The sequence below is a fragment of the Mastigoproctus giganteus genome, chromosome 12, assembly GCF_048544385.1.
Source record: "Mastigoproctus giganteus isolate SK-2022 chromosome 12, ASM4854438v1, whole genome shotgun sequence".
Classification (NCBI taxonomy): domain Eukaryota; kingdom Metazoa; phylum Arthropoda; class Arachnida; order Uropygi; family Thelyphonidae; genus Mastigoproctus; species Mastigoproctus giganteus.
Window position 1 is genome coordinate 35369832 of NC_143586.1, and position 13273 is coordinate 35383104.

The 13273-nt window shown below is 36.9% G+C and overlaps 1 protein-coding gene across 2 annotated transcripts in view; it reads right to left on the bottom strand.

The window, feature by feature from the left end:
- LOC150076877 (protein phosphatase 1 regulatory subunit 21) overlaps positions 1–13273 on the bottom strand; it is a 371714-nt gene that overhangs the window by 245734 nt on the left and 112707 nt on the right. For both annotated transcript variants that reach the window (XM_090386067.1, XM_090386066.1), the window contains one exon: positions 8443–8501. In XM_090386067.1, coding sequence (XP_090242193.1) covers positions 8443–8501 — 59 coding nt within the window. The remainder of the gene's footprint in view (positions 1–8442; positions 8502–13273) is intronic.

The following is a 13273-nucleotide window of genomic DNA, read 5'->3' on the forward strand; positions in this document are numbered from 1 at the left end:
GCCCCCAATAAGCAAAGTGGTGGTATTGCACCGGATGACAGAAGTCAACCACCTAGTATTGACTGGTAACACGGAAGGGTGGCATTACTCTATGTGGTGTTGACACTGCACACTGAACCCTGCAGATGTTGGTTTGCATCTAAATGGACACCTCCAGTATACTAGGTGCCATATTTCAAGTGGTGGTATTGCACCAGATGATAGGAGTCATCTACCACCTAGTACTGTCTGGCAACACAGAGGGGTAGCATTCCTCCATTTAGTATGGATGCCACACATCGAACCCTGCTCATGTTAGTTCACACCTGGTTGATCACCTCCAGTATACTAGGTGCTATATTTCAGGACTTACACATGGGATTATATCCACGATTACTAACAGTTCTAGGCGCCTCCGTAGCCAGGTGGGAAGGAGCAGCAGTGCGTAGCACACACTTCTTGATTAGACCGGGTTTTGAGCCCATCACCACCAAATACGGAGGATGCGGAAAGGTCAGGGAATGACCACCGCATATCCCCAGAGCAATATGGCATTAGTTGCTAATGCTCCTAAAAACCAAATAACAAACAAACAAACTAACAGTTCCACCATTGTGGAAGTGCAAGCTGAGGATTTGGTTGTTGCATAATGACTGGATTCTGCTGAAACTTTTACAGGTAGCAAATCCAGCTTGCCATAACTGAGAGAACTGCAACAGCCTCAAGGACCAAGCTGCCCAAGTCTTTTTCATTCTCCACTACCTTGAGTGTAGTACCACCAAGTTGATACATTACTCTGGGGTTACTGCTACCAATATGCAGTACTTTACATTTGTCAATGTTAAACTTCAGCTACCATCTCTCAGCTCATCTGCTCAACTTTTCCAGATCCTGTTGCAGTAGTGTACTATCATTACTGTCATTAACAAACCATGCCAACCTTCTTATCGTCTGCAAATTTAGACATTACCCCTGATATACCTTCCTCAATATCACTGATAAATACCGAAAACAACAATGGACCCAATACCAAACCCTGGGGGACTCCACTAATAACATTAGTCCATGAGTGGCGCCTCCGTAGCCAGGTGGGCAGGAGCAGCAGTGCGTAGCACACGCTTCTTGATTAGACCGGGGTTCGAGCCCGTAACCACCAAATACGGAGGATGCGGAAAGGTCAGGGAATGACCACCGCATATCCCCGGAGCAATATGGCCTTAGTTGCTAATGCTCCTAAAAACCAAATAACAACATTAGTCCATGAAGAGCAGTGTCCACTGATAACCACTCTCTGCCTTCTCCATTCAACAACCCTTTTATCCATTGCAGCAACTTGCCCTTAATTCCATACTGCTCCAATTTGTATAGTACGTTTTTTTTTTTTTTTTTGGTAGTTGTTGGCACATCAGCTTCTGTGGCCATAATGCACCTCACAAGGTTTTGCAATACTTTGATCCAAACCCGAGGTGGGATTTGAACCCGTGACCTTTGGGTTACTAGGCAGGCACTTTACCCACCCGGCTAGCCCGGTCGGCTGTATAGTACTCTTCCATGTGCCACAGTATCAAAAGCTTTCCTAAAATCCAAGTATATGATATCAAAATTATCGTTTGCATCCAGTTCCTTTGTGACCACATTATAGTATCCAATCAAATTTGTCAGATAAAGAGTTCCTGTTAACAAACCCATGCTATGTCTGAACTATAACTGCAGTCTTGTCTAGATGATCCTGCATCACTTCCTTAACCAATTACTCCATTATATTCCCTGGAACAGAAGTTAGACTAACAGGTCTGTAATTACCTGTGCCACTAATTGATCCCCCCCCCTTTGGGAATTCGGGACACATTTGCACATCTCTAGTCCATGGAGGCTTTCATAATTATGGCTAATGGTTTTCTTGCTTCCTTTGCTGCTTCCTTTAATATAACTGGATAGATCCCATCCACCCCAGGTGCCTTTCTTATGTTCAATTTCAACAATTTCTCCTCCACTTTGCTCTCAGTTATTACAAAATCATTTAGCTTCTTGCCAGAGTTTTAAGTTTCTGGCCTCCACTTCCCTACACATCTCCTCATGTGTGAATGTAGATGCAAAATACTCATTCAGTTTGTCAGCTACCTCAGCAGGCTCATCAACAATTGAACCGTCGATGTCAAGTGGAGCAATCTGATTCACCCCTTTCCTTCTAGAGTTTACATAAGTAAAGAAGTCTTTACTGTTTTTCTTTGCATTGTTTGCCCAAGATGTCTATTAATCTGCCTTTGTTTGTCTAATGTCCTTTGTGACTTGATTACAAACTATCTTATTTCTACCATAGGGATCTGTGTCTACTGATAATTTATATGCGTCTCATATATTTTTCTTCCCTGACATGAGTCTCATTAGTTCATCTGACATCCATTTAGGACTAAACCTTGAACAGTATTTCTTAGTTGGTATGAAAAGCCTAGTACCCTCCAAGATTAATTTCTTGAAGCTTCCCATTTAGAATTTGCTCTTGGTAGCATCATCAGTTGGTCCCACTGTACTGAATTTAAAAAATCTGAGACCACTGTAGTTAACTTTATGAAAGCAAAAACCCTTCCCCTTACCTCTGATGGTAGTTACATCTTTAAGTAAATCCCAAATCAGTACACTGTGATCACTGACATCTAGTGGTTCCTTTATCTGCAGATTCTTAATGCATGAAGAATCACTGCTGATAATCAGATCAAGAGTATTACTCCTTCTGGTTGGCTCTCGATACTAATTTCTCTCTCAACTTTTCCAGGTTCTCTTGCAGTAGCCTACTATCATTACTGTCATTAACAACCCTGCCAACCTTCGTATCGTCTAAAAACTTAGACATTAACCCTGATATCCTTTCTCAATATCATTGATAAATACCAAAAACAACAATGGGCCCAACACTGAACCTTTATGAACAAATCAGTAATATCGATTTCTTCATAAAGACAAATCAAATAAAAACAATAGCACTGGGATTTTGCAATAGCATAAAAAACATGCATAAATGACATATCTTTTTCTATGTGTGGTAGAGACTTGCAGCTGATTCCACTCATAAATGAAATGTCATGAGTATTGCATTGTATATGATTAGAATCAAACCCCCTCAGAAAGTCATTTAATTCTTGCTGGTTAGGATAATACAGCACTTTACTTGACCAGACTTATTGAAGTGTAATCACAGTTATCCCATTCACAAGATTCATCAACCAAAATGAAATGGGAATTGGCAGGCCTTCAATGTATAGAACTGGAATAATTCAATACAGCTTTTCAATCTAATGAATTTTTAAGCTTTGATACCATACTATTTTAAAATTTTGATACAATATTAAAGTAGCTGTTTTCATGAGACGCACAACTACCATAAAACTATTCCTCTAATATTGACCTGAACCAATCACTGAAATTACGTGCTCACAACTTGTCTTGATTCCACCCATAGGCATTGCAAAATAGGCTTCATATGCACTGCAAAACTTGGTGCCACCAACTATTATGCTTTAACTGCTTTAGACTTATGTAATATCCACAAATATAGCATAATTTACACCTTCATTTGATAGTCATAGCAAAAAAAAAAAAAAAAAAAAAAACCACAAATATTGCAGGCTCTTATATATCACTATACTGGGATGCATTTATGTAGTAATTCATATAAATGTCACAAAAACATAAGACCTTCAATTACCACTAAAATATTGGCCAGTGGCTCTGTCTGATTCAACAAGAAAAATATATAAAAGAAGCAGTTAATCTTACTACCATATTTTATAAAATTTGAAATAACAGATTATTTGGTACCTTTTCCCTCCAAATTTTCTTAAAATATCAATGTAGATATAAAATTTAGCTGCCATTTTCTATTCTGTTCTTTAAATCTCCAAGCAAAACTATTGTTTCTTTTTCATTAATTTCTCTTGCTAAAATACTAAAGAATCCTATCAATGTAGTTCTCTACTAATTTCGCTTCTTTGTCATTAAAGTTATTGCTTGTTAATAAATTACAGATGTTATCTATATTGGCATGTGTGCACGTGTGTATCCTGGTTCTCCAAGAAGCATAGTAGAGACCTCACTGATGTCCCAGACAGCGTGAATCAGACTGCTTCATCCTACCCAATAAGGCTGTAGCTTCAAATTGACTCAATTTGAACAGCTTAGTACTTTGACAGCCCATCCTCATTCATTTTCAGTAATGATATTACTGGCTACCTACAGGATACACCACAAGAAGGTGAGGAATGGGCACTGGTTCTTGCTTAGGAATGGGTCTTACTTAGGAGATGCAGAGATTGGGGACTCCTAATTAAGATGGCTTCAGACACTTCAGTAGCAGCTCATTTTCACCAACAGGCAAAGAAATCCAAAAGTGGATTTTAAAATTCTAATTTAAATTAATTTACTTTTCATTTGAATATTTGAACAAAGGTGGTGCAGGGATTTTTGCCAGTATCATGGAGGATATCCTAAGGATTCAGGGAAACTGCTAGTTAGGGGGAGAAGAGTAATTTAGATCCCCATTTATTAAATGAAATAGGTCAAAGTAATGCTTCCACTCACTTCATGAATTCTTGTTTGTTGCCACAACAGCCGATGTTGATAAGATGTTCTGAGGGTAGAAATGTTTCAAATGAAGGGGAAGATATAGCTCGAGATACAAACCTAAATAATTTCAAGAGGTGTGTCAGGGTAGTAAACTATAGAAAATTACTTAGTCTCTCTGTCTACAGTAAAGTCAGTAGTGTTGTCAATAAAATGGCTGAATTTGAACTCCTGGTTAAGACAACTAATGCTAATATAATAGGGCTAACAGAAACTTGGTGCCACCCAGAAATTGGTGATGACGAGTTCCACTACAGTTCATATAATATATTTGGAAGACAGAAGGGGTGGAGGGGTTATGCTTCTTATCAACGGCAGCCTGAGTACAAAAAGAGCTTTTGCTGAGTCTGAAATTGTCTGCCAGCATAGAATCAATGTGGTGTGATTTGGTGGGAAACAAAGGAACAATGAGAGTGAGAGTAATCTACAGATCAAAAGATTGTGAAGAATATAACGAGAGTCTTTACATGCAGATGGAACGAGCAAGTGTGAATGTCTTATTACGGGTGACTGTAATTAGCATTAGCATTAGTAGAGGCATTTGATGCAAGAAAGCAAGCTTATGCAGCATCAGCCAAAAAAAAAAAAAAAAACAAAAAAACCCACTTCCACTTCACCCCTCTGTTCGTTCAAAATACCTGTCCAGCCAAGCCTTAAACTTATTCAGGCTATCAACCTCCACCACAAGGGATGGCAGTCTGTTCCACCAACCAACCACCCGCTGGCTAAAGGCAAATTTCCGCACGTCTATCCTACATCTGTCTTTCCTCAATTTGAATTTATGCCCTCTTGATTATTCTGAGCTAGAGGAAGAATCCCATCAGCATTGAGCATGCTCAAACCATTCAAGGCTTTATACACCTCTATCAGATCACCTCGCTGGTGCCTAGTCTCCAGACACTGTAATTTGCAAAACTTAAGCCTTTCTTCGTAAGAGCACCCCTTTGTTCCATTCACTAATTGTTGCCCTTCTCTGTACTCGTTCCAGCAGCTCTACATCCTTCTTGAAATGAGGCCTCCAGACCTGTATACAGTACTCTAGGTGTGGCCTGACCATTGCCTTATACAATGGAATAATCACCTCCTTATCCCTGCTGGAAAAATTCCTGTATATCATTGACAATACTCCATGAGCTACTCTTGCAGCCCGTCTGCACTGCTCAGAGAACTTCATATCTGCCTGCACAATCACCCCCAAGTCCCTTTCATTCTCTACCACTGTCAGTGTAGTACCACAGAGTTGATATGTTGCTAATCTGCCCCAGATTGATTGGAATAAGTGGGAGGGGAACTCACCATGGGGAAAAACTTTTTTAAATAAACTAGATGATTATTATTTGTACCAGAATGTTGGAGAAAGTACTAGGAATGAGAATATTCTTGACCTCATCGTTACTAACAAATCAGATGACATCACAGGGCTACAGTACAGGAACCATTATCAGGAAGTGGTCAAGCAATCGCGTTTAGCTAACAAGGTATGTTTGTTAGCTAAACCTCTTTATTACCTTTTTACTTCAGTTAACTGCTATATGTTAATTACTTACATCTGAAGTTCATTGAGGTAACTGAATTGTCTATTTAACTTGTCATTTTTGTAGTCTTATGGTGTCAGTTTGATGTCTTGTTTGTTACTAGGAATTACTATGTAATGGTAAATGCTATATAAGCTGTAATATGCTGTAAATTATGTTTTAAATTATTGCTTTTCTTCAAAGCTTGAAGATGTCTGGAAACCAACTCCGGATATTATATATACTGTTTCCATATCATGTAAATAGTTGCAACTTTTCATGTTGTAAATAAGTTTGGATGATGACACTTGCTTTTATTTGATGTAATTATATGCTGTACATTACTTAATTTCTTCAGAGTTTATGGAGGTGACAGGGGACAGTCGACTATCTCCACTCTCTTTGACTTCTGCTGTTTTATATGATGTAAATATATGCTGTAAACAATTTCATTTCTTCAGAATTTGAAGAAGTGACAGGAAGACAACTTCCACTTTCTATACTGCTACTTTTCCTTTTTCATTCTACTAACTTCTTTTTTTTTTTTTTTTTTTTGATTTGGTAGTTGTTGGCGCATCGGCTTCTGGCCATATTGCACCTCCCAAGGTTGTTTTTTGCAGTACTTTGATCCAAGCCCGAGGCGGGAATTGAACCCGCGACCTTTGGGTTGCCTGGCAGGTACTTTACCCACTCGGCTAGCCCGGTCGGCTACTAACTTCTATTTCATGATGGGTACCTCTGTGATCCTTCTCTTTTCTACTCTATTTACCCAATCTCATCCATTACCCATACTTTACCTAAGTTGTATATATACCTTTTCTATTTCTTCTCAATTGCACTTAGTCTTGACCTCTGTAAGTGTGGCAAGATGTAATTTGATCCTGGCCGCCTTGCATGGCCAGCATTTGCGCTGGCTTCACCACAAGACGTTTACGAGCAGCTAATGAGGGAAACCCTGGGATTTGCTAATTTTAACATATGAATATGAATGTTCACATGCACCTGTGATGATATAATTCTTTTACCAGAGTCCTCATCACCACACCCTGAATATAAGTTTGAAGCAGTGCCAAGCTTTGGGGGTGATTCATAGATTTAAATTTTGAAAAACTCCAAGTTTGTATGTTCCTTTTAAGACTGATTTTATTTACTTTCTAATTATCTAGATTCTAAACTGGCTACCCCAAACCTAAACTAGTTACACAAAAGGTAACAAAACTCAATTCTCTCATTAATCTCTTCCTTTTATGTTTACTTTTTCAGGATTCTATTTATTATAGTATTGTAGTTAAAAGTATTTTTAATCAATTATTTCAAGTTCCAATTAGTTAATTTATTCCAGAATGATTTTTTAAATAATAAAATAAATGTACTGTGATAAATTAACTTTATTACAGAAGATTTATCAAATCAAAACAACAGTACAGAGATTATAGAACAGTGTAAAAACATGCATAACTGATATATCTTTTTCTTTATTCTTGCACAATTAACCCAGCAGTAGACAAACTAGTAGTCTCTATGCAACAAAAAAAAAAAAAAAAAGTAACTTAGAAAAAAAAAAACATCCATTAGATTTACATTACTGATCACCGACCATGTAAGAATCAAAAAACTATAACTGTACAAAAAAAAAAGTCATATCTTTGCACACTGGTACACAAAATAAGGTACATACCTGCTCATTTAATTTCTGCAATACAATCCTCTCATATTCATTTAGAGTTTTGGTTTTGGGTTTTGATATGTATCAAAGTATTGCTTGTATTGCACATGACGTAACCAGATAATTTTTTTGGATAACAGGACTACTGTTAGGTAATATACTTTTCATTCTTGTATGCAATATAATGTAAAAATAAATATCATTAAAATTACATAATTTTACACTATTCCTTTACTCCAAATATATCAATTGGTGTAAAAATTTAAAAAGTGTGAGTACTCGTGATATTTTTGGAATGCCCCATTAGAAAGTTAAAAATCTGCTATCCTATGTTAGCCTTAAACATATCAGGCACAAATTAAAAGTTAAATGTGCCTAACCCTGCAGTGTACCTCTAAATTAAAAATTTAATGAATGGATTGCTTGAAGAATTTGTCTTCATACAAAGGAACACCAGGTAACAAAGTCATAATCTTATGAACCATAGGGCTAAAGATTTTGGTATAATTCAAAAATAAATTTATTTTGTTAAAAGTGAAATTAGCACATAAATAATAGCTCAAGAAACTCCTCAATACTATATACAGACTTTTTTCTGATGCTAAAAATTATTTCAAATTAACTTACAATATTGTGCTAACTCTATTACAGTTTATGCAAACTTACCACATTTCCTTTTGTGCCTTTTCATCCTTTGCTTCTTTTTCACAATTCCTTAGGGAAAGCTATACATAAAGATAAAAAATCTTTTAAGAGAACCATTTTTAGAAACAGTTCTCTTAAAAGATTCAAGAGAACTATTATGAAAAGCCTTCTTTAAAAACAGTTCCAAATTGGTAACAGTAAGCTTCAATAATCCAAAAGACGAGTACTTTTTATCCTTCCTGAAGCACAAGTTCAAATAACATCAAGGTATTGCTGAGTAGCAAATTACACAGTTGAATACAGAACTAGTGCCACAGAAGTATTTAAATTATTATATAATTATAATTTTTTAAAGGAAATGGTAATTTATAGAATAACAAAAATTTTTACTTAATTAATCTTATTAGTTCATTTTCTTGTCATTTTCAGTCACTCCTTGGACTGCAAATTATAATATAAAATTATTACAAATTATTTTATTAGAGAAATCCTATCCAATATTTTATTGCAATCTATATGTTTTTAAAGTATAGGCTGTACAAATAAATTAATGGTATAATTCTCACTCTCTTACTCACACCTGCCAATTTTTAGAAATTGGAATTGCAAAAAATTTTTAACACAAAGGATCCAGGGTTTTTTTCTTTTTATGGTGGGAACCACCAAATCAGTTTTTATGCCTGGTACAGGCATAAAAACTGATTTTGCTGAGAGCTGAGAAGACAAACTTGAAGACTTTAGGAAATACATGAGAAGAAAGTTGTTCCAAAAAGAACAGAAGCAGAAGGGATAAATGTAGAGGAAAAACAATTAGTTCAGTTAATGTGGAGGTCAACCAGGAATGTGTATTGACTAACGTATGAATTGTTTTGGCTTTGGAAGAAAGAAATGGAAGTGAGTTTATCAAAACTATATTATTAATTAACTTGACTGCTCTCTTGAAGATATGATCTAGACAGAGTGGATTTATAATTTGTACAAAATGAGGAGTTGTTTAGCCCAAAGAACAAAATAGAAACCTTAGCTTTTGCAATATAGAGGATGCAATATTTGTAACATGCATATGCCAAGAAAGGTTAAATGTACAACCACTCTTTTTAAATATAAATTTATGGATGCATGTACACAAGAGAGAGCAGCAAAGTTATAATAATTAAGCAAAAGAAAACTTTACACACACACACACACACACACACACACACACACACACACACACACACACACACACACACACACACACACACACACACAATAATAATAAAACAAATAAAACAGATAAGAATAGTGTCACAAAAAGCACTACCCTGGTGTCTTTTGCAAGAGTCAACCACCAACAATGCACCAAAACTAGATAGTGAAATACATTGCAGAACATTAGAAACCTTTAGATTAGTATAGTATCAATTAATCAGTTAATTAGTTTTACTGATTAATTTATATATTGATAAATTTTACTGATTAATTTATCAATTAATCAGTAAATTTATTAATCTTATTAAATTATACTTAAACAGAATCTTGACCCAGACTACAGCAGCAAAGCAATGGGCACAAAGTAACAGGAGTGCTGTGGCTTGGGGGAGAACTGAAGGGGGCGATTCTCCAATGCTTCACAGTGTAAAAAAATGTGTGAAATGTTTGCAGACCTTTCTAGAACAGGATGTGATCTAGCCAAGGAGGATGGCTTTGTGTGTGCTAGGTGCAGAGACTATGAAGAAATTAAGCACCAACTCAGCATTCTGATGGGCATCTATAAGAGTTTGGGGCATACAGCAGATTCCCTCAAAGAAATTAATACGAGGGGCCCATCAAGCTCTCTGCTGCTCAACTCAACACCAGAGCTCACTCCTGTGCATCAGGAAACATAGCATCAATCTCCAAGGCAGAATGCGCTGGTCCCACAGGAACTAGTTATTGTTGGTGACTCTATTGTCACGGAGATGGAGAATATATTATGCAAAAAGGATAAGTGGAACAGAACTAGGGTATGCCAGGGGACAGTTGACGACATTGTAGAGCAGATATCATTTAAGAGAACAAAAGGTGATATTATTGTATACGTTGGCACTAATGACTTTAAGAGTAGGAGATCTGCAGATTTACTTAACAAGTACAGACACTTCCCGGCTTACGTAATACCTGACTTACAGAAATTCGACTTTACGTACGTTTCTTCTGGCCGGTGCAAACTTAGAAAAATCTTGGAAGTGTATTTTTTTAAGTTAGTCCATGTTTCATTATAAGACTTGATTTTGAATGCCTTTGTGAAATTTTCTAAAACACATTTCTGGAGGTCACTGCCATAAAAAAATAAAAACAATTTGCACTTTTTGGATTATTGGGCTTTTCTGTTAGCACAATCTATTATAAATGGGTAGTAAACTCAATCTTATTGCATTTGCGATAATACCAATAACTGGAATTCTGTGAGTTTTTACGTTACGGTATTATGATGAAATGAGTTTCCCTTCACTGAAATCTTCAATCATATAAAAAACATAAATAAATTTTCAGAATCTTCTCTTCATTCCTATTTACATATTACAATGGTACAGGGACCAATGGAAAGTGCAAGTGCTGGCAGTGCTAGGAAACGAAACAAAATTGATTTAGAAATAAAGATGATCAATTAAAAAGTAGGAAACAGGCAAAGTTTGTCATCTACTGCACAGAATTAGGTCTCGCTGCTTCAACAGTGAATACTATTTTGAGGGATAATACACGTATAAAAGAACATGTTAAAGGATAAATCAACACATTTAAGATCAACAGTGATCACAAAACAGCATTCAGGTGCTATATCGAAGATGGAAAAGCTATTAATAATATGGATGGAAAATCAGATTCAGAAGCAAGTGCCCCTGAGTCCAATGGCCATTCAAGCAAAAGCAAGAAGTATTTATGAAGACATTAAAGATAAGTACGGTGTTCATGGCAAGCAACCAGTGGTTTAATAGGTTCAAGCATCGCGCTAGTTTCCAAAATATTAAAGTATGCTCTGAAGTCGCCAGTGCTGATTTTGCAGCTGCAGAGAAATTTTGTGATGTGCTGGAAAAAAACCCTTTTAAATCTCCACAGCCCTCAACCTCCGTTGCAGCATGCTTATCAGCTGGAGAGTTAATTCTGGCAGCGATGCTAGAAAGGTAAAATTTGCTGACCTTATGCCTGCCTCCTCTCTCTCTTTGTAATTTTATCATTTTTAAATTTTTGTAAACTTTTGTAGTTTTTCCTGCATGAGATAAAAAAAAATTGAATAGATAATTCTATTTACATGTTCATTGAACATTTCTTTTTTCTTCGATCCAATTCAGTGCACATAGTTGGAGTGATGCATAAGCATTTAGGGAAATTCTGACTTACATAGAGTTCCGCGGAACGTAACCCTTACGTAAGTCAGGGAGAGTTAGGGTTAAATCTGAAAGTGTCTGCCTAGACACGATAAAAGGGAGTATATGATGAGAGCCTTGTCAATCAATTTAGCCCTGGAGAGATTGTGCAAGGCTCACAGGGTAGAATTTTTTTTGGCGTGGTCTGTGCTTGCTAACAGGAGAAACTGCTTCTACAGGGATGGCAAACACTTAATAAAAGGGCTGCAAGAATATTTGCTAATGGTATTGAGGCAGTGTTAGGTGGGTCAGAAAACTGCTACATTGGAGTATTTCACAGACTAAAAGATTAACAGTAGCTGCAGGCAGAGGTGAAAGTGATTCTTGCACGGCTTCTATTGTAATCAGCAGCAGCCAAGAGAGAAAGTTGCTGGGGATTTTAAGAGTGACTGGGAGTCATGGAACAAGTAAATACACGGGCTGTGATAGGGTAACTTAGAGTAAGAAGAGGTGCATGTATAGTTTCATGTACACCAATGCTAAAAGTATACTAAATAATTTTGAATTCAGAGTGCTGATCAAGACATCGAATGCAGATATTGTTGGGATATCAGAGATATGCCGTCGCACAGATAAGCAGTGCAGAATTGGCATTTGGGAAGTACAATGTGTACAGAAAGGATAGATAGGGTAGGAAGGAAGGAGTGGTTATGCAGTAAGTTAAGAAACATATAAAAATCTAAGGAAGTGCATCCAGTTGATGTTGGTGGACAATGCAATGTTGAGTCTGTTTGGTGTGACATAAGCACTGGGAAAGGAAAAATGAGAGTAGGTGTGTGTGTGTGTGTGTGTGTGTGTGTGTGTGTGTGTGTGTGTGTGTGTGTGTGTGTGTGTGTGTGTGTGTGTGTGTGTGTGTGTGTGTGCGCTATAGGCCTAATGAATCTGATGAGTATAATGAGCAATTGTGCAGAGAAATAAGAGTGGGCCAGTAAATTAGAGTGTCTTATAATGGGGGATTTTCATTTCCCGGATATTGACTGGAATTTGTGGGTTGGTCACTTACACACTAGCAAGGCTTTTGTGGATTTATTGGATGACTGTTTTCTACAGAAATATGTTCGAGGGGCAACCAGGGGGAGTAATACTCTTGATCTGATTATCAGCAGAGATTATTCATGCATTAAGAATTTGCAGATAAAGGAACCACTGGGTAACAATGATCACAGTGGACTGATGTGGGATTAATTTAAAGATGTAACTACCGTCAAGGGTAAAGGGAAAGTTTTTTGTTTTCATAAAGTTGACTACAGTGGTCTCAGACAGTTATTAAATTCTATACAATGGGATCAACTGATCCCACTGTATCAGGGACTTAATCTTGGAGGCTACTAGGCTTTTCATACCAACTAAGAAATATTGTTCAAGGTTCAGGCCTAAATGGATGTAAGATGAATTAATGAGGCTTGCGGCAGAGAGGAAAAATGCATGGGATGCATATAAATATCCGGTGACACAGAAGCCTAAGG